Raw genomic sequence first — 23,941 nt, forward strand, 5'->3', positions numbered from 1 at the left:
ATAAATCAATGTGTTCTAGTGGTGTCGTTAAACAAAACAAACTTTAACCTTTAAAACTGCCTTAAGTTCGAGCCCCACATTCCTTTGTTAAACACTAGGTTTTGGTGAACACTTCGAAACTCGTGGTTGTGGTGGGGTGCGCGCGTCCCCGAACACTCCTTCTAGATCCGCTCCTGAAATGCATGGAGGTGCTTTAGTCAAAGAATCGGGGCACACTAATATAGAATTTTCTTCAACTAGACAAAAAGGGAATTTTTATTCTAAAAGAAGACTTTTTGTAATTTTATGGGGAGGGTTATTGTCCCCACTAGATCCGGCCCTGACAATATGCAGTAATGTCCAGAGAAACGATGACAAACATTTTACTGTTAAAATAATATTATCATAACACATATCCCTCCTCAACAAGGCCCTCTGGGATATCCCACCAAGAGGCCACTGCCTAAAAATAGCAGCAAACGACCAATGAAAACGTGGGAAATCTTTGATTAACTCCTGGCTGCGCTTTCCGGTGATGTTTGCGGCGTTTGTGTTAAAACTAGTTTTGCGTTCACCGTTGTCATTTAGTGCCACTAACTTCAGCCAGTGAGTAATTCCTCGACGATCATGGATTCCTGGAGAGTTTTACTACTAGGGTTGCTTGCGGTTGGGTCGAGTTTCGGTGAGTAAAACCTAGTTATATAAGTGCGCAGTCACAGTGGTTTGTAAGGTCACTTTCTAAGATGTGTTCATATTTGTTTATACTTGCCAGACCTGAGGAATGTTGTTGGCCTGTTGTGCGAGTGGTTTTGTGTGTGTTGAATGAAAGTTGAAGCGTTTATTTTACAGGTTGCATACGTCACATAAACACTGATGTAATAGTTAACAGCGACCCAGAGAAGGAAATAATGTAGGGCAATAAACCGTTTGATGTTTTATTTGCGTTTGTATATTGCTTTTGTTTGAGGTTTTATGTACGTTTGCTATTGTTTTTGTTGTGGTGATGGTGGTGGTGGTGTGTGTGTGTTTTTTTGTGTTTTTTTTCAGGGGGGTTTGTTTTGTTTGGTGTTTTGGGGTTTGTTTTCTTTGGGGAGGAGTACTTTATTTGTTTTTTTTGTTTTTTCTTGTGGGTTTTTCAAGTGTATGTTTTAGTTTTTGTTTTGTTTTGTTTCTAATATATAGAGATATATAGATGGTAAAGGATTAATCTACCTGTAGTTTTAACTGGGTGGTTTCTTCTCTTTTGCTGGGCTTGGAAATCTTTGCTTCAAAAGTAAAACAAGATATATTCAGAATTTGTGTTCATCCATTGTTAGCTGCTACGCTATTGTTGCAAGTAGGTAATATTCACCACAGCAACGCTGGTGTTAAGAAAATAGCCACGGCTAAAAGTATGCTGTGGAGAAATAGTCTTCGTGGCATTTTCCACGGCAGTTTTGTGTAAGAGGAATTTAATTTGTCATTAATATATTACAAAAATAAAATATATAAATGATTAAGAAAAGTGATTTAGAAAATTGAATCTTCCCCGCCAAATAAACCAATGCCATGGAAAATTGAAAATACCGCAGCAATCTCTACGACATTGCCGATTGCCGTGGTTAATTGCCAGGATTGCCACAGCTTATAACTTGCACGTTATACACACTGGTTTCGTGACAGGTCGAAGAACGCTACTACAGTTGAACACAAGACACAACAGGACGCGGATATCTTATCTTTGAATCTCAGGGAAGATTATTCTTGGCCACAACTTCGCCCTCCCATCGTTTACACAAATGCAAAATACAAATAACCCGGATGAAACTTTGTCGTCGTAATAAAGCAGAATCGTAATTAGCCAACAATAACAAAGGGACAGGCGGGCGGTTGGGGGGGGGGGGGGGCAGTGGAAAGATATTGGTGGTACAATAATGTAGAGTAAAAAGGTTTTCTAAATTTAAAAATAGCTCATTGTTTTTCGTATTTCGTTGGGAGGGGAATCTGCTTCCTTAACCCTCTAGTTAGGGTCATTTAAAGTGTACATGCTGTATAATATATTTCAAATCTGTCATATACTGGAGCAGAAGGTATATTGTTTGACATTGAAAAGAAAATAAAGAAGAAAATTACAGGGAAGTAGGCCTACTGACAAGTTGAACCGGCCTCGGTGGCGTCGTGGTTAGGCCATCGGTCTACAGGCTGGTAGGTACTGGGTTCGGATCCCAGTCGAGGCATGGGATTTTTAATCCAGATACCAACTCCAAACCCTGAGTGAGTGCTCCGCAAGGCTCAATAGGTAGGTGTAAACCACTTGCACCGACCAGTGATCCATAACTGGTTCAACAAAGGCCATGGTTTGTGCTATCCTGCCTGTGGGAAGCGCAAATAAAAGATCCCTTACTGTCTGTCATAAAAGAGTAGCCCACGTGGCGACAGCGGGTTTCCTCTAAAAAAAACAGTGTCAGAATGACCATATGTTTGACGTCCAATAGCCGATAAGATAAAAAAATATATATCAATGTGCTCTAGTGGTGTCGTTAAATAAAACAAACAGACAAGTTGAATCATCCCCTTTTGTAACTTTGTCTAAATTGTTATCGATAGAGAAAAAACATCTGGGCAGACATTAGATTATAAAACTGATGTCGGATTTAAAGGCACTTTCCCGAGTTTGCTGCCAATGAAAGATGTTTCCGACTAACAGATTCTGTTTGATGACTAAAATTACATAGTAATGAGATTTTCATTCTTAGAATTTATCAGTATTTGTATAAACAAGGTGGTTGTTATTGTCCTAATGTTTGAATAGCCCAAACGAGATTTTACCTTTAATAATTTCGTACGTACGAAAACTGTCAGGAAAGAAACCAACAGTGACTGCTTCAAACGTTAGTACACGTCCACAGACACATGACATATATAGCCACTGATATTGTAAACAAGAACATGCATTTAATTTGTAATTTTCGATTCCCGTCGGTGGGCCCATTGGGCTGTTTCTCGTTCTAGCCAGTGCTCTACAGCTGGTGTAACAAAGGCCGTGGTATATACTATCCTGTCTGTGGGATGGTGCATATAAAAGATCCCTTGCTGCTAATCGTAAAAAGTAGTCCATGAAGTGGCTACAACAGGTTTCCTCTCTCAATATATGTGTGGTCTTTAACCATATGTCCGACGCCATATAACTGTAAATAAAATGTGTTGTGTGCGTCGTTAAATAAAACATTTCGTTTCGTTCGTTTAAGTTGTAATTTTAGTCGTCAAAAAGGCTATGTTAGTCGGTAACATCTTACAATGACCCATAAGCGCACGAGACGGGAGCCGGGTGTGTGGGGTAGGATGCATTCTACCCATAAAATTAGTAGTATTCCATGTAAAAAAAAATAATAATAATAATAAAAGGTTATTCGTTTAGAACCTTATATAGCTGGTTTGGTAGTAATGCAAATATGAATTTAATGTTATTATCCAGATTCGGACATTTTCAGTTAATTAGGTCAATAATCATAACCGTACGAGACATGGTGGCGGGGGGGGGGGGTGGGGTGATCAACTGCCCCCCCCCCCCCCCCCCCCCCCCAGTGCTGGACATATCCTCAAATTCGGGCAAAAACGATAGAGATATTCGGGCAAAATGGGCTAACATGAGGCCTTTTTACCATGCATTTTCATCATTTTACCCTCACAATTACTTGCAATCTATATAAAAATGCGTAGTGATTAGTTTATATAGCTGTTTGGCAGTAATCCTAAAGAAAAACAAGTTGTTATCCAGATTCGGGGATTTTGGTTTAATTCGTGCAAAAGCCAGCCTCCCCCCCCCCCCCCCCCCCCCCCCACACACACACAGACACAAAAATGGGAATCCGTACGCCTGTGCGATGGCCGCAAACTCAGGACAGTGACATTCAGACTGAAACTGCTTGGCACAAAATCAAACATGGCAGTTTAGCTGGTGTGTTTGTACAGCTCTCTGAATATTTAGCTCGATTTTCGACGGGAAAAAAATTCAATACAATTCACGTAACTGTCATCGCAATCCAATTAGATTCATGTACATCATTTTAGAAAAAAGAAAACAGCATCTATATCCAGTGCCAGCAAAGAATGTAAGTGTTTTTGGCAATGATTCCAGCTTATTATGACATACAAAGAAATACAAACTTCTATGGAAATATCAAAATATTTCCAAGTTTATGTGCATATTAAAGACATTGGTCAAGATATGAATAAAACTCACCGGTTTTGCAATACTTCTGTCTCGTATAAATAATTGATGTGGATGGATACGTGTTATTTAATTATAAACCCATTCAGGAAAATTCCCTGCCTTTATGACAATATGAAGTAAAAACACGGACCGACAAGGTCACACTAAACAAGTCGGGGTGTAGACGTCTGTTGTGTTATTTTGTTTTTGTGCAAACAAAAATATTATGGCAACTTCGACTTGTCACTACTGCTACTAACTCGGCGACTTCGACTTGTCAATACTGCTACTAACTCGGCGACTTCGACTTGTCACTACTGCTACTAACTCGGCGACTTCGACTTGTCAATACTGCTACTAACTCGGCTACTTCGACTTGTCACTACTGCTACTAACTCGGCGACTTCGACTTGTCACTACTGCTACTAACTCGGCGACTTCGACTTGTCAATACTGCTACTAACTCGGCTACTTCGACTTGTCACTACTGCTACTAACTCGGCGACTTCGACTTGTCACTACTGCTACTAACTCGGCGACTTCGACTTGTCACTACTGCTACTAACTCGGCTACTTCGACTTGTCACTACTGCTACTAACTCGGCGACTTCGACTTGTCAATACTGCTACTAACTCGGCTACTTCGACTTGTCACTACTGCTACTAACTCGGCGACTTCGACTTGTCACTACTGCTACTAACTCGGCGACTTCGACTTGTCAATACTGCTACTAACTCGGCTACTTCGACTTGTCACTACTGCTACTAACTCGGCGACTTCGACTTGTCAATACTGCTACTAACTCGGCTACTTCGACTTGTCACTACTGCTACTAACTCGGCGACTTCGACTTGTCAATACTGCTACTAACTCGGCTACTTCGACTTGTCACTACTGCTACTAACTCGGCGACTTCGACTTGTCACTACTGCTACTAACTCGGCGACTTCGACTTGTCACTACTGCTACTAACTCGGCGACTTCGACTTGTCACTACTGCTACTAACTCGGCGACTTCGACTTGTCAATACTGCTACTAACTCGGCTACTTCGACTTGTCACTACTGCTATTAACTCGGCGACTTCGACTTGTCACTACTGCTACTAACTCGGCGACTTCGACTTGTCACTACTGCTACTAACTCGGCGACTTCGACTTGTCACTACTGCTACTAACTCGGCTACTTGAGCCTAATTTTGGAGAAGAAAACGTTCATTTCGCCGGCAGGAATGGATTATTGAGGCATAAACGATAAATGTACGTTCGGAAACAGTGAAGAACGTAATCTGCTCACGGAGTCTGAAATATTTATATTAATTTAAATAATAATAATAATAATAATAATAATAATGTTGTTTGAAACGAGATACGACGTAACGTGCAACTACACGTGTAATGTTCTATTTGACTTCTATTTGAAAATCTAAATTCACTTTCCAGAATGATAATAAACTAGTCACTTGGCACTTATCGTGTTTTATCGTGACGTAACGCACTGTAGAGTGTACACATTTCTTAAGATGTCAGTCTCATGCTGGAGCAGAAGGTATAGTGTTTGATATATTCCAAAGCATGACTGCTGTACTACTGAAAAGCTGAAATCGACCTTTTTTATGGCAGTTTTAAATATATTTTTGGCTCACCCTGTGTATTGATAAATTAGCCAGTCAGCTAATATACAAAGTGGTAACAACATTTAGTCTGGTTAATAAAAATTTCCGTAAATTAGCCATAAATAATTTTCAAAGAAATATTCTACATATCTAAAAATTGGCTGAAACAATTTTTTTTCTCATAATTTTAGCCCTGTAAATTCCTGTCATTTGAGAGAAAAATATATATATATGCAAAACTCAGGTAATAAAACTAACTTTATATTCATGTTTAGCATAAATGCAGAGATAACACTTTTCCGTATGCATATTATATATAAATATATTACCCCACCGTTGATACATATTATACCTCTCCTTGCAAGTATATATACATTTGTATTACACCTCTGACGTATGTACGTATGATACATATTTGCTATACGATTGTCACCGGTTAATATTTAGTTTTTCAAGTTTTGGGGGCGTTGGGGGATGTGGGGGGTCTCCCCCCCCCCCCCTTTCTTTTGGGGGCGTGACGTAGCCCAGTGGTAAAGAGTCCGCTGGTTGCGCGGTCGTCGGTGGGCCCATTGGGCTATTTCTCGTCCCAGCTAGTGCACCACGACTGGTATATCAAAGGCCGTGGTGTATGCTGTCCTGTCTGTGGGATGTTGCATATAAAAGATCCCTTGATGGAAAAATGTAGAGAGTTTCCTTTTTAAGACTATATGTCAAAATTACCAAATCATTGATATCCAATAGCCCATGATTATAAAATCGATGTGCTCTAGTAGTGTCGTTAAACAAAAACAAACTTTAACACGCTTTGTATAATACATATTATTTGCTATACGATTTTCACTTGTTCAAGTATTTTTGTCTTTCTTTCTTTTTTCCTCCTTCTTTCTGTTTTAATGCGTTGGTTGTCGTCGAACTTCTCGCTCAGAGAGTCATTAGGAAGCGATCTCTGCAGGTCACTAATCGTCATTTTATATTCATGAACTCTTCAAGAAGCGCTCGTCTCATTAACTTGATTAAGCCAGCCAGGCAGATCAATGGACTTGATAAATGTCAGCGAGCGAGCGACCTTGCTAACAAAGCGGCAGATTGCAGTTTGTACCAGTCGACTAGTTCTGATAACAGTCGATTATGATGCGTAGTTAAAATAACTTCTTCTTTTAAAGTTTGTTTTGTTGAACGACACCACTATAGCACACTGATTTATTAATCATCAGCTACTGGATGTCAAACATTTGGTAATTTTGACATATAGTCTTAGAGATCAAATCCTCTACATTCTTCCATTAAGGTCAAGGTCAAAGGGTTTTACGTGCACGTTCAGAGCAAGCTGTTGTAGCGCACGCCTGTCGTGGGCACAGTTGCCGGCCTTGGCCGGCCTCTCTGTCCAAGACAGGAAACTCTTCTTCCATTAGTAGCAATGGATTCTTTTATATGTACTGTTACACAGACAGGATGGCACAGCACGGCCTTTCATATACCAGTCGTGGTGCACTGGCTGGAACGAGAAATAGCCCAATGGCGATAAAAACTAACGCTCTGTTAAGAATGCTTTTAAAATATGTAAAATCTGACTCAAACTAGACCTAGTTCGGTTGTCAGTAAGACCGTTTTAAAAGAAAGGAAAGGAATGTTTGTTTAATGATACATAAAGCATATTTCAAATATTTGGTGACAAACAGCATATTTTAAATTACGGTTATTTGGTGACAAACAGCATATTTTAAACTAGGGTTATTTGGTGGTGACAAACAACACATTTTAAATTACGGTTATTTGGTGACAAACAGCATATTTTAAACTACGGTTATTTGGTGGTGACAAACAACACATTTTAAATTACGGTTATTTGGTGACAAACAGCATATTTTAAACTACGGTTATTTGGTGACAAACAACATATTTTAAACTATGGTTATTTGGTGACAAACATATTTTAAATTACGGTTATTTGGTGACAAACAGCATATTTTAAACTACGGTTATTTGGTGACAAACATATTTTAAATTACGGTATTTGGTGACAAACAGCATATTTTAAATTACGGCTATTCGCTTTCTATTAACACATGTTATACTACGGTGTTTTAACAGCTAATTTAAACTACGGTTATTTTGCGACTAACAGCTTATTTTAAGCTATTATGGTGACTATGCATATTTTAAACTATGATTATTTGGTGAAAAAGCATATTAAAACTAGTTATTATATCTAACATACTAGTATGATATTTCGACATTTGAGCGAGAAAAAGAGAGCTATGAAACTCGACGAAGCCAAATAGGCTACTCCGAGCGATAAAGCAACAAGTGATCTTTTATATGCACTCTCCCCATCATCTTCATAAATCAAGGCTAATATTCGTTCCTCGTATTCAGCCTTGATACATGTCGTCAAGAAATCGTGCCACAAAATGCTTAAATTTCATTGGATGCGATGAGATCTGATTGCAACGAATCGCAACGCTCCTTATAGATTCCCTTGTTATTGTAAACAAAGATGGCAGCGTCAGCGTCCGGCGGTTAATTTTTGATATGGCCTCAGACCACAATTAATTTCGCTATATGTTTCTATATAGCCTTAGTGGCTATAACATTTTTATTAATATCAGCAGGCCCGTGAAGTTTTGTATGTACCTTTGCCTGCATGGGGGACACATACCCTGAAAAGGACAACCCCTGTTGTCCAGCTCTTTCTCCCAGCATATTGGTTTAAACAGACACACCCTCTAAACCAGGCCGGAGTACACCCATTTTACACAAAAAGCACTACTTTTGCATGGGCCGGAATTACCACAAACAAGTCTTCAATGTCAACAAGTTACACATGTTTACAAACTACATGCTATCCCCTGTCACTTCAGTCAAACAGTTGCCACTTCATAGCTGTCTGCCATGAAATAATCACAGTCAAACAGCAGACTACTTGCGCGGTGAAACTTCCGGATTTTGGACAACCAAATGGGAAGATAACTGTAATCTGAGGCCTATCAGTCCATTTTTTCCCCTAAAAACTGGCCCACACTAATGCATTCCAATGATATACATATTAAAGCAATGCTCGGTAAGTATCGGTATGTCACCTTTAAACTGAGAGTATACAGAGGCTGTGTTAAAACACCTACCACAGTGCCTTGCCATGGCCAATTTTAGCAAGGGAAACTTGAGGGACACCAACTTCAAAATGTAATAACTTTATCAAATTTTGGAATTTCTTCATACAATGAGCAGCTATTTTTTCTTCTACATATGTTCTATCTGCACAGTGTTGTCTTGGAAAGATTTTGAAATATTTATAGGAAAAAAAAATCAATCATTAGATTTTACTTCATTTTTAATTAAATATTAAACTTAAATTTAAATTTTTGAGAAACAAAAAAATCTAAAACTGTAAAATGCATTTTAGATATGATAAGTGGAGGCTTAGTAAAGATATGGTGACTGAATTCATGATACATTATTAGAAATGTGTCAGAGGGATGGTGAAAGTCACAAAATTGGGGCCATTTGCAACAAATGTTTACACACTAATTTCAGGGAAAATTAGACATGATAGGCCTCATATTCAATTTTGACCTGCTGTATTTACTTAATCTACTTCATTTACTGTATTAGACATGTAGCCACTTTGTAAAAGGCAAAACAGTCCATATAAATGCATATTAATATGAATATGCCCTACAGATATTACTTAGGTATACACCATAATATTTTTTTTTGTTGACGACAACTTTGAAAATGAAGATTTTGTCACAAAATGCTGATATAAATCCTACCAAGAGGTACTTGCACCATATTTTTCAGTTTCCAGTGATAACTGTTAACAAGTGTAGTCATGTGCCAGTGTCTGGGATACCTCAGTGTAGTATTTCTTGATTGGAAGGATGTTTGTAGTAATGACCACTGAATATGCATTATGGATTATTCTGCCATATGTATTACAAGCCAAATGTTAACCTTTTTGGCACATTTTCTGCAATAAACTTGACAAGTATACCAGCATCTGATTACTGAACACAATAAATACATTCAGACATCATAGAATATTAGCCTATTAGATTTTCTAAGGATAAAAGACCATTTTTGAAAAATGACTGAAGTGTGTAATTTACATAAATGTAGGTGAAATGTATTATTAGAGTACTTAATCTTGTTAAAAACTGTATACTATTTATTTAAAGTGTTTAATTACATTTAGTAGTGATATATTCATTATATTTAGATCTTCTGTCCAATTGCAATAATTGAGAAACTCATTAAAATTCAATATGTAAAAAAAATTAAAATCTCAATATTGACTAACAAAATCCAACTTTTGCTCTTTTTTACCAAATTATTAGCTCAAAACTGTTAAAAAATATTGCAACAACCTGTAGTAACATCAGAGGTCATCTTATGCTATTTTGGAGGATACTGAAATTTAAAAGTTGAAAATTTTAATTTTAATTTTTAATAAATTCAAAAAAAATGTTTTTTAATTTAATAAAATATTTAGAAAATAAATAAATTAGTTTTCATATTCCTTGTGGTATGCACAATCAGTCTGTGTAATTTCACCTCTCTGGTTATAATACTTTCATCAGAATCAAGCATTTAACCGGTGTAATGTGTGAACTATATCAGGCCTCAGACCACAATTAATTTCGCTATATGTTTCTATATAGCCTTAGTGGCTATAACATTTTTATTAATATCAGCAGGCCCGTGAAGTTTTGTATGTACCTTTGCCTGCATGGGGGACACATACCCTGAAAAGGACAACCCCTGTTGTCCAGCTCTTTCTCCCAGCATATTGGTTTAAACAGACACACCCTCTAAACCAGGCCGGAGTACACCCATTTTACACAAAAAGCACTACTTTTGCATGGGCCGGAATTACCACAAACAAGTCTTCAATGTCAACAAGTTACACATGTTTACAAACTACATGCTATCCCCTGTCACTTCAGTCAAACAGTTGCCACTTCATAGCTGTCTGCCATGAAATAATCACAGTCAAACAGCAGACTACTTGCGCGGTGAAACTTCCGGATTTTGGACAACCAAATGGGAAGATAACTGTAATCTGAGGCCATATTGCTTTTAAGATTGTCACATGTTACCGATGCTGTGATTGGTCAGCGATGTCATTGTGTAAGGGACATAATCGGTGTTACAAATTTTCTTCCAATAGAGTGTGCTAGTAGTGGATATCAGTAATCTTGACTACATGTATCAAGGCTGAATACGAGGAACGAATATTAGCCTTGATTTATGAAGATGTCTCCCCATAGACAGACAGATACATGCCGCGATATCTGACGTACCAGTTGTCAAGCACTGGTTGGTAGCATGTTAACAGAACAACATTCTTAAAAGGTTAAAGTGTACAGACATTGGTAGCATATCCCGCACAATAACACAATGTGACGTGTTTCGGTTCACAAACTTTAACAAGAGTGAAACACGACGTTTTGAATTACGTCCATACATTATGGACGGCGACGTGTTCGGTGTAAAGCCTATCCTACATTTTAAAAATATATCTTCATTCTGGTTCATATTACTAAACAAGGAAATTAGACAGAGAAAGATAAATAGAGACAAAAACACAGAGGGGGGAAGAGAGAGAGAGACAGAGAAAAAGAGTAAGAGGGAAGAGAGAGGAAGAGGGAGAGAGAGAGGGAGGGAGGGAGGAAATGAAATGTTTTATTTGATGATGCACTCAACACATTTTATTAACGGTTATATGGCGTCGGACATATGGTTAAGGACCACACATATATAGAGAGGAACTTTCGATTAGCAGCAAGGGATCTTTTATATGCACCATCCCACAGACAGGATAACACATACCACGGCCTTTGATATACCAGTCGTGGTGCACTGGCTGGAACGAGAAATATCCCAATGGGCCCACCGCCGGGGATCGATCCCAGACCGACCATGCATCAAACGAACGCTTTACCACTGGACTACGTCCCGCCCCAGAGAGAGAGAGAGAGAGAGAGAGAGAGAGAGAGAGAGAGAGAGAGAGAGAGAGAGAGAGGTTTCTGTTTATGTAGAAGAATACATGTGTTTTGTGTATGAATGAATGGATGAATGTTTAACGACATCCTAGCACGAAAAATACATCGGCTATAGGGTGTCAAACTATGGTAAAGGCAAAACTTAGTGATGGTCAACATTTTGTGTATGGATATGAAATACGCTGTATCCCTACTTCATTTTGTCCTGTCTAACTTCTGTTTACAAGTGATGATTACGAACCAGATAAAACCATATTAAATGTGTAGGCTAAACGTTGTAAATCATAGTATAGTGTTACCAGATGCTTCCACCGGGCATGTTGACGTCGTTAAACAGATTTACAAACTGATGACAAGTTTTGAGCAACTGTTCCCTGCTCGGGCCCCCCGAAGACGGACGACAAACATTCATTAAAGCTAAGAGGTCTGCGAAATCGATACGGTGTCTTTCACAACTTGTTGTGGTGTCGAGTTTGGAGAATTTTAACTCGGTCGGATCAATACCCCCGTGGAGTTATGTCAATTTAAGATTGTACCAAGCCCTGGGGTTGGGGGTAACACAATGTAGTTTGTGTGTTTTGTTTAACAACTCCACTAGAGCACATTGGATGTCAAACATTTGGTAATTTTGACCAAGTCTAAGAGAGGAAACCCGCTAAATTTTTTGATTAGTAGCAAGGAATATTTTTTTGTATGCGGCACCTCTCAGACGTGGGCCTACTGACAGGGTTCGATCTTTGACCGACAGCACACCAGGCGAGCGCTTTACCATTAGGTTACGTCCTGCCCCAACAAAGGGTAGTTGCCCTCCACTGAAAATATTAGGAATGCCAGGCGCGTTTTCAAAACTGTGTGCAGAGGGGTGGGTGGCCAGGGGTGGTCTTCACTGTGGCTAGTGGAGCTAGGGATCGCGTCAGTGTTTTCCGGAAAATATATTTTTTTTAAAGAACATTCACCAGACTTATATTTTTGTGACTTGATTTTTTTCACTCCCCTGCCCCCAGTTAGATTAGGCTAGGTACGGACCTAATTATAGCAGTAGATGTTCAACTCCGATAACAGGACACTGCAATAACAGGCCAGCTGTTGGTAGTTTAGTTCATCACTTGGGCATCATTGTGAAGAGAAACAGCTATAGGTGGTATCCTGTCGATCTCAGTGGTTTTGTGTACACTTTGCCACAGACAGGACGGTGCATACCACGGCCTTTGATATACCAGCTGTGAGGCACTAGTAACTTTGAACATGTTTTTTTTTTAGATACGTCCATCAGAATTATTGCACATTAACGCAGCACGGCTACACAAAAATTACACTCTCCAATTACAAAACGGGTGGCTAGGATCGATCCCCGTCGGTGGGCCTATTGGGCTCTTTCTCAGTCAATGTGCTATCCTGTCTGTGGAATGGTGCATATAAAATATCCCTTGCTACTAACGGAAAAATCTAGTGTTTGACATCTAATAGGATATGATTAACAAATCAATGTGCTCTAGTGGTGTCGTTAAACATAACAAACACTTTAACTGTTGTCATCGGATAGCTGCCTTCTTGATAGGCACACCCCACCCACCCCACCCCACTATGTATTGCCCTGAAGATAAACAATGTAATGACTGCTATATTATTTGTCAGTTGTTAACCAGCTATATTGTGATTCAGGTAGAAAAGAACATAAACGACCTTTATTCCTGTGTGTTAAATGTTTAAATAGTGCGAAAACACAATAATCAAGGTGTGTTGAACGGGCCTGCTTTTGGTTTCGGTTTCGATAAGTGGAATTTATGAATCACCTTTGACAGGCGACAATATCAGTGAGTCAGGTAACCACCAGTGAATAGCTTCACGGAACACCTCGTTCGTTCAGTACATTCCCCGTGTATGCGCTGTCACACAAAGAAGTCCAGATAAACTAGCTCTCTACTTGATTGTATATCATATTTCATATGCTCGAATAAATTACATGACTTGCGTCCAAACGTATGTCACTGGTCTAGTGAAGCAGATCAGTCGTTTGTCTATGGAGGCCATTTCTGCCAAATCCTCTGATAGTGTAACCTGACCTATATATTAGGCCACCTGTTTTAAACGGCCACATTTAGATGATAACTCTTTGGTGGTTGCTTAACACAGGTTGGACTGTAGTTGGTCTATTTGGAGAAGAGGCTTGCTACCGCCACACACTGAAAGAAAGAAATGTTTTATTTAACGACGCACTCAACACATTTTATTTACGGTTATATGGCGTCAGACATATGGTTAAGGACCACACAGATTTTGAGAGGAAACCCGCTGTCGCCACTATATGGGCTACTCTTTTCGATTAGCAGCAAGGGATCTTTTATTTGCGCGTCCCACAGGCAGGATAGCACAAACCATGGCCTTTGTTGAACCAGTTATGGATCACTGGTCGGTGCAAGTGGTTTACACCTACCCATTGAGCCTTGCGGAGCACTCACTCAGGGTTAGGAGTCGGTATCTGGATTAAAAATCCCATGCCTCGACTGGGATCCGAACCCAGTACCTACCAGCCTGTAGACCGATTGCCTAACCACTACGTCACCGAGGGCGGTCGCCACACACTGCTTCGATTAACAACATCACATCTTTTACATGCGGGGCGGGACGTAACCCATTGGGCTATTTCTCGTTCCAACCTGTATTCCACAACTGTTGTAACAAAGGCCGTGGTATGTACTACCCTGTCTGTGGGATGGTGCATATAAAAGATACCTTGCCGCTAATCGAAAAGAGTAGCCCATGAAATCGCGACAGCGGGTTTCCTCTCTCAATATCTGTGTGGTCCTTAACCATATGTCCAACGCCATATAACCGTAAATAAAATGTGTTTAGTGTGTCGTTAAATAAAACATTTCCTTCTTCTTCTTCTTCTATTACATGCACGTGAAACCCACCCAAACGAGTTCTGCGGGTATCAGGGTGTAGTAGTTACATGTACGTCTTGACACTTCCGGCTGGTAGTTGCGTGTTCGCATCACGATCTATAAGATGATTTAAAGACCACTACACCGATTTATTACACATATGGTCTTTAATAAACGGTTACATAAATATCGTATTTCCCCGCGCTCTTTTTACGACATGGGTCATAATAATGTACTGAACACTATTATGACACACTTAACTTCTGATGACTGCGAGTCAGAAATACTAAAATTCAAATTCTTTATTACTTTAAGTTTTCACAACTTATCAGCATTATACAAATATCAAATGTTTGAGATTCAATGGCCGATGATTAATTAATCAATGTGCTCTAGTGGTGTCATTAAACAAAACCGGACTATATTAAGCTGGGGGTAAAGCCCAGTGGTAAAGCACTATGACTGGTATGTCGAAGGTCGTGGTGTGTGCTATCCTGTGTGGTTAGCGGAGAATCTGCCTCCCAACCCCCCCCCCCCCCCCCCCCCCACCTTAAAAAATTAAAGGTGCCCCCTTTTTAACAGTTTGTTTACAATTGTTTTTATTGAAGTGTCCTTTTTAGGTCTACGTGACCGTTTGCCATTAGTCCCCTCCCTAAAACGTTCATGACCAAATGTTTGACGTTCAGTAGCCGTCGATTTAATAATTTTAGTGGAGTCATTGAAGAAGAAAAAAGGTTTTAAAAACATTTTTAAAAAAATATTATAATTGAATACGTGCACGAACATGAATCAAAACGAATAAATGAACAAGACATGTTCTGGTTTGTAACAGGAAACAAGGCAATGGGGAAGTAAACTTGATTCTTTGAAGCGTGACACAGCCAGTGCAGACTCGTATATCGCTGTCTATTGTTATTTCGCGGTAAACCTAATTTCGGGAGAAATCTTGTGGTCTTCTCGGAGACATCTGCGCCACTCGTTTGTTTCCGGCGTCACTCGTTTGTTTCCGGTCATTGAGGACAACCGCAGATTGTGTCGGGTGACAGACACGCATGTGAAACTTGTGTGAGTCACAGATGTGTCTGTTTGTTGTGACTGCTAACCTAAATACACAGCTCTTCAGCTTTTCACTGGGTCAGATGTGTGTGTGTGCGACACAAGCAACTTCTGTTCCATTGACTATTGAAAGAAACACTTCAAAAGATCTATAATTATCTTGAGAAATTAGTATCTCATGAGTCTTCTTCCTCTCAGTTTGATCTTTCAGTGAACGTGGTATTCAGTTATTGTTATTATTATTGTTCCTATCAAAGGTCATGGTAGGTGATGTCATGACTTTTAGTGTACATAAGCACGTAATTAGTTGTAACTAACTGCAGACATATCTGGAAAACAGATTTAACTAACTGCAGTCATGTGGGGAAGCAGATAAAAAATTGATATCCTTTTCTGCAATTCGATAAACATCTGTTGTCAAATAACCGTAATTTAAAATGTGTTGTTAGACTTCAAAATAACGGGGGTTTAAAATGTGCTGGGGTGTCGTTAAACAAATAGGGCCGAACTGATGCGCGGTCGATCTGGGATCAATCCCCGTCGGTGGGCCCATTGGGTTATTTCTCGTCGAAGCCATTGCACAATGGTAAGACCGTGGTATGTGCTATCATGTCTGTGGGGTGGTGCATATAAAAGGTCCATTGCTACTATTGGAAAAATGTAGTAAAAAGACTATATGTAAAAAATACCAAATGTTCGACATCCAATAACCGATAATTAATAAATCAATGTGCTCTAGTGGTGTCGTTAAACAAAACAAACTTTATGTAATTTTATCCATGGGAACAAACAGCAGCGTTCTAAAAGACACATTAAACACGTAACGTGGTGGTTTCCAAAGCGACATCTTTAATTCATTACAACAGCTGTGTTGTGCCGTTTTATGGGCGCGGTTCTGTTTTTCTTCCGTTGGAAAATTTTCTGCAGCAGACAATTTGTCAGTTGCATAATGTATGTCACATGTAGACTGTTTTTTATATATAAGTGCAAATATCAGTCAAGCCGCACACTGTGTGTAATAGACTAGACGACGAATTGGAAAATACTTTTATAGGATAAGTTGGACATTTTTTTTCTAGGGTGAATTTTACACCCTGATTTTGAATCCGCTTGTTGCCAAGCTCAATTTTGCACCATGGCAGAATTAGAAGAGGACAAAATGGAAAATATAATATGGCCGCCGAAATGGCACAAACAGATTCGATTTCAATAAAACAAATTTATTAAATTAACGTTTGTTGCTGGCTTGAAAAAAAAAATGCATTATGATCATGGGCGACCAAAGGAATGTTTTTCGGGAGGGGGAGACTTGTTGGCATTTGTTTCTTGTTTATGCATATGTTTTGCATCCAGTACCGTATGTGGAATCTTTATATGCAATAAAGTTTTTATCTTCTTCTTTTTTTAAATAAAGTATAGGCATGGTTAAAGTTATTATTGCCTGTTAGAAAATCCACCCCATTATATATGTTGTATGGAGAACTTGGATGCTTCCCTGTAGATATAACAGTAAAAATAAGAATGATAGGATTTTGGTTTAGGATGATTACTGGGAAGCAGTCCAAGCTATCATTATTAGTGTACAGAATGTTATTGAATGATTATAATACACATTTTTATTATCACAAATGGATAGCTTTTATAAAATCAATTTTAGATAATATTGGTTGCACATACATATGGTGGTCACATTGTGAGCGTATTAATAGTGCTTCATCGTTGAAAATTTATATTTCAACAAAACTCATAGATCAATTTTTGCAAACATGGTACAGTCATATTGACACTTCATCGAAAGCATCTTGTTACAAAATATTTAAAAGCAGTATAGCATTCGAAAATTATTTAAATTTATTAGAAAAAAAACATTGGTGCCCATTGTTACGTTTTAGAGTATCAAACCACAATCTTCCAATAGAGGCAGGTAGATGGATACGTAAACCATTACATGATAGATTGTGTTTTTTATGCAACACTAACGACATCGGAGATGAATTCCATTATATTTTTACATGCCCATATTTTAACCAATTCAGACTTCAATATATACCGAAATATTATCGATCCAAACCAAACACATATAAATTTCACGAATTATTTAATTGTAAAAAAAACTGGTGTCCTCCGAAAACTTGCAATATTTTGTAAACATATTATGAATACTTTCAAGCCCTCCGGCTCATAGTTTTATTGTATTATCATTGTGTATGCAAACCCAAACCAATTATTTATAATTATATTCCCATGTTCGTTTTATGTAGATATACTTATGTGAATAGTTTTACTCTGTCATCTTGTTAAAAAGTGTGAATTGTTGTATTATATATTGTTCCTCATATGCCGTGGATTACGGCCTGAGAGAAAAAATAAATGTTCAGTTCATGGTCAGGCATATGCAGGCACGGCGAACGTGAATATTTGGCTAGTGTGTCGTGGGTGGGGGTGGGGGTGGGTGATTGATTAAAAGTAGGAGGGCAACACTAATCCATAACACTCACTTTCTATGCAAAACCAGTGGCGTAGCGTGGGTTGCCAGCGCTCGGGGCAAGGCAAGTATTGCGCCCCCTAACCAGTGGACCGTTAGCACTCCCCGAGTCCCTTCCATCAGTCCAGAATTTTGAACCCGGTGCAACCGCCCCGGTGGCCCCGCCCTCGCTACGCCACTGTGCAAAACGTTTGTGCATATCAGATCTATGTATTATTCATTAAGTGCACATGTACAAATGGAGTTTGCACCTATGCCATAAAGATTGTGCTAGACGCCCACGCGATCAGTACGCGGCGATCTGGCTAACCGAGCTGCCATTATCGCGCATGTCGGTAGGAGGCAGGTGATCTAATTGGCATGCTCGGCGGGTTTCACTCGTAACCAGCATAGACAGAACATCCCAGCTCCGCTTTTTCATCCGCACAGATCCAGTTAATCAGATTTACTTGCCAGCGCACTCGAAAGGTCGCGCACGGGAAATGGAAAATTAGAGGACACGTTAATAAGCGAAGATGAAATGTCACATAGCGGGGTAGTAGTTGTTTAAATCATCTTCTACCTACTATTAGTACGCTTGACATACGACGTGGACACTGGTAAAATAACTGCGCATCAATGACTCAAAAATAAAATGTTACCTACAGTAATTTTAAAACGTTATGCCGTAGATGAAATATTCATCTACAGCAATTGAGCCTGCCTACAGCATAGTTTTTTCACTTCTTGTCTGTGGGGTTTTTTTTGTTGGTTTTTTGTAACAAATAAACACCAAGTTAAGAACCAAAAATTATATCTACAACCGATGGCAGTGACATTTATTCAGTGGCAAAAATTTGCAATCGGTAAATCTACCGATCTACGGCAATTCATATCGCGGCTACGGCAATTGCCGTAGGTGCTTCCGTTAAAGGGAAGGTCAACTCAAATATGAGCCTGATGTGTTGGAAAGATGCATGCCAGGACGACAACACATACTGACACTTTAAGAAATTAAAAACGCGGAATTTTAGAGTTAATAAAAAACTATGATTATTCCAGCTAACTGAGGGCAGCCATTTTCTTTTGTTTTTCTTGTTTTTGTTTGTTCTTTTCTTTTGCCAATCAGGAACTACAGGTACAGCCACGGAGAGAAAAGACCAATTAACTAAAAAAAACCCACTTCGATTATCATTTCAGTATGTGGGTTAATGTAGGAACAAATACAATACAGTTATTTCGACACATTGACAATGATGGTTTATTTTGTATTGAAAAATAATATATACTTATTGCTGGCTTACTGGGATGGATATTATTACAGAACATTGCGACGCATTCGCAAAAATCGCGTATGTTTTGTTTCTTCAGTTCTAAGACAAATTCCTGACGTGACACTTTAAGTATTATGTAACCACCGGCTCGCCAGATGGCGTATTCACTGGGATGGTACAAAATGGCTGCGCCAGTTATATATACTAGCCGTCATTTAACCGTTTTATTAATTAACTATACGACTATACTTGTTGATATTAAGCAATAATGTGCATTATATATCGTTGAATACGCATACCAGGCCAAATGCCTTAATTGTCCCTTCCTTCAAGTGCGAACCATGCAACTGCCCAGCGGTTGTGCGGTTGTGTCACTAGCTAGGAGCCAGTCTCCCAAAGAAAAAGAAAAAACGTTGTGATGATGGGGTGAAAAAAAAGTTACTATTGCAATAAAAATAATACACTGTGGAGAAATGTACTTAATTTTAAATATCTAATTTAAATGCGTCGAGCCAAAAAAATGAAGGAAAAATTGGTTTCAGAGTAGAGCTAGAGAACACTGGAGCTATTTTGATGGCTCTCTAATAATAAAAATACCAGTATTCCAAAGAACACAAACATTTATGTGTGGAACACGCTGTGAAATTATCGGCAATACTGTCACAAGTGATTAGATAACTAAAAGAAACAACACATAAAACCAATATAAGTTTGCTACATTTATTTACATCAGCAAATAATAATCATATACACTCAGACATTTCAATCATTACTCAAACCATAGGCCTATTCATCATACATCAATGCACACTAACACAACTCCTCACACCCAAACCTTTCTCTCCATGACACATTTAACAAATTTCACCAGTCACCATCTTAGTACAGATGATCACCACACTACTCAATATTAATTACACACAAATACTACTCAATGTATTAAGTATATACCACATCACACATATACATCACGTAATATTTAAAATATTACGTATTCAAAATAAGATATCAGTGTCCACTTGTGACTTCATATATCTTCATTAAAACAGTTCTTTTATAACTCCCAAAGTCACTTATTTATATTAACTAATTAAGCAGTATTGTACATACCACTTTCTTCCATTATCAACTATCACTGCTAATGTGTCAACACATACATGAGCACGTTGTTAACTAATACAATTATGAACTAATTGCACAACTCATCCTTCTCTTCACCTTCCGAATTCACCACACCTCCATTATTATACTTGCACAGTATAATAATAAAATTACAAAACAACAATCCGTTGTTTTTATGTTACCCGAAAATGGCTGATAAATAGCCCACACATGGAACTTCATTTCCACATTACCACCACACTGCACTCGCTCGTGTACCACTCCTCCATGAAATCACCACACCTCCACAAGCTCAACTCTCAGCCACATCTTCATCCAGGCAAGCCATCTCTATAACGCTGGATACATCTCCACACAAGCAAGCCATCTCTACATCTCTCAGTAGACACTACTTCTGTACCATCTAGAACAGATACCTCTTACAGTGCTGTAACCAAGATACATTTAATTACTATGATCTAACACCTTATTATTCCATACACTTTATATACCAATCAACTTCATCTCTTTACTCAATGTCCACATTATACAAGTTATACTAAACATTCATTATCCACATCTTTATAAAATTAATATGTCATTACCATACTACTACACTTTAACATAATACAATTATGTTTTATAACCATCACAAAATAACAATACATTGTGTACATACTAAATATCAAGTATTTAATTACTTACGGTTAAGCATTAACCCGATCTATAAACACCAAAGTCTTTCACAAACTTCTGTCCAACTTGCACAACTCTTGTTCACTGTTCTCTCTCAAAAATAAATCATACTGCCCCAAACAATAACTAAGTCATCTCTTTTATTCACACAGTCAGCTTTTCAGTTACCAACCACTCACTCCTGCTACAAGCTATAACAATACAAATTCCCACCTTGCCTAATTAATCCCATACCAAGAAACCTTTAGTTTCACGATCCAAGCTATGACTAATCTATTCCATTTCTCTCAACTGTACAACCTGTATTACCGTATAATTGATAATAAGTATTATACTATAAACTTCATATGTACAACTAAAAATACCACATGTGTACTAATAAACATAGTATAGTAAATCTACAAATAATTACTTTCAAATCACATTCTGCTCTGATTACCCTTGACTTGTGACAAATACAAATACACTTATCTCGCCTTCATGTAAAATTCTTTAATCTCATTGGTTGTTTGCCGTTGGACAAATCCCTTATACCCCTGTGGGCGGAGCCAAATTCTCTTATACCCCGTCTGTAATTTCCAACAGTTTCCAGCCACCCCAGTTAATGCTAAAGCAATAGTTAGATTATAAATAACATTGATAATCAATCAAGTATACATAATTAATTTTATTTTTACTATAAAATACACTATTTTAATACTTTTAAAAGCTGCAATGTTGAACTCGGCCACCTAATTACGGTCGTGGTGTTATTGTATTAATGCGCGATTAGCAACATTTTTTTTTTTTTTTTATTATTATTAATATTTTTATTTTTTCACTACATACATTTCTGATTAAAAAAAAAGGTTGTTTTTTTGTTCTGTTTTTATTAATAACTGTTTCACAAACAAACTGTATTACAAACATTTGAAGTTAAAAACTCGTTTATCGATGGAACTATTTTTCGTCACTGGCAAGTGGTTTCGTTCGCGTCCGCGTGGTACGGCTCCGTTAATAAATTGTTAACAATTATTGTCTGGCGTTATTTTGATTATTTGGCTATAGGCCTATGGTTTAACATGTCGGCAAGATAAATTCGTTGTAGAAGCATCTCTCGGGGTATATGGCTTTTTATGTACCCTCTGTGTACTCTTTTACCCCCTCGCCTTCGGCTCGGGGTAAAAGAACACACAGAGGGTACATAAAAAGCCATATACCCCTCGTGATGCTTCTACAACTTATAATATTCGTATTCGTAAACATTCGGAACTGCAATTTTTGAAATAGCAGACAAAAAACCAAAAAAAAAACACCTAAAAAAAACCCCAGACAAATTCTTTATTTGCGTCTCACCTTGTGTACAGGTTAAAATAAAAGCAAGAGTTCAACAGTAATAATGTAATGATACAGCAATCAGTGGCGGATCCAGAAAATCTATTTAGGGGGGTCCCAGTGACATGAGGCAGAATGCCAAGGGAACTTTTGGGGAGGTTTGAATATATAATAAAACTATAATTGTCGCAAAATTTAGGGGGCTGGGCCCCTCCCCCCCCCCCCCCTCACACCCCAGATCCGCCTCTGGCAATAAAAGTACACAAGCCACTCCTATAAGAGTTATGGGAGACTAAAACTATTTTAGCCTGTAAAATCAAAAGCATCGGTTGATCGGTAACCAGTGAATTCGTATCATAGTCATTTCGTACCCAATTTTACCATTTCGTACCCTGGTCATTACGTACCATAGTTACTTGGTCATTTCATACCCTGGTTATTTCGTACCATGTCCGTTTGGTCATTTCGTATCTTGGTCATTTCGTACCTCAATAATGTATTGGCAATGTACATGTGGCAATATACATATGTTCAGAAAAGTGGATTCAATAGGGTCAATGACCACTCAAACACATTTCATCATTAATTTACTTCTGTTATTAATTTTAACCTTTATTAATTTAAGCCTTTGCTCACTTTACAAGGTATGTTTACACGTCAACGTATATTCGTCAAAAATAAGAAGTGGTATACCATGACACAAATAAGATACCGAGTACGAAATGGCTATGGTACGAAATGACTGTGGTACGAAATGACCAAAGCACTGTGGTACGAAATGACTATGGTACGAAATGACCATAAACTATGGTATGAAATAGATGGTACGAAATGACTTTGGTGTGGAACGACTAGTAACCGGTTGATCACCACAATGTTAATTGCAATAAACTTTGAACTTTCAGCGGTTGATGACGATATGTTCCGATGTCCGGTGAACCTGCACCGCGGTCAGTATCTGAAGACGTTTCGTCAGGACTGCTACCAGTTCTACCCGTACGAGAGGTACTGGCCCAGCGCCAAGTCGATATGCGAGAGTAAGGAAGGCCATCTTGTCGTCATTAAAGACCAAGAGACGCAGAACTTTGTCATGCGCAGTCTGCGCGAAATGCACTGGGAGTACAACGGGGTTTGGATAGGCGCGTCCGATAGAGACCGCGAGATGCACTGGAAGTGGGTCACAGGTGAATATATATCAGTTAGAACTAAACACCTTACCGGGCTTGGTGCCGCAGTGGTTAAGCCGGTAGGTACAGGGTTCGCAGCCCGGTACCGGCTCCCACCCGGGGCAAGTTTTAACAACTCAATGGGTAGGTGTAAGACCACTACACGCTCTTGTCTCTCACTAACCACTAACCAA

The 23,941-nt window shown here is 38.6% G+C and overlaps 1 protein-coding gene across 1 annotated transcript in view; it reads left to right on the forward strand.

Annotated features, from left to right (window-relative positions):
• The first annotated feature begins 488 nt into the window (after positions 1-488).
• LOC121390642 (probable transcription-associated protein 1) overlaps positions 489-23,941 on the forward strand; it is a 34,800-nt gene continuing 11,347 nt past the window's right edge. Inside the window, exons 1-2 of the mRNA XM_041522505.1 lie at positions 489-661; positions 23,487-23,765. Of these exons, the coding sequence (XP_041378439.1) occupies positions 607-661; positions 23,487-23,765 (334 nt within the window). The 5' untranslated portion in view covers positions 489-606. The remainder of the gene's footprint in view (positions 662-23,486; positions 23,766-23,941) is intronic.

This window comes from Gigantopelta aegis, chromosome 15, assembly GCF_016097555.1.
Source record: "Gigantopelta aegis isolate Gae_Host chromosome 15, Gae_host_genome, whole genome shotgun sequence".
Lineage (NCBI taxonomy): Eukaryota > Metazoa > Mollusca > Gastropoda > Neomphalida > Peltospiridae > Gigantopelta > Gigantopelta aegis.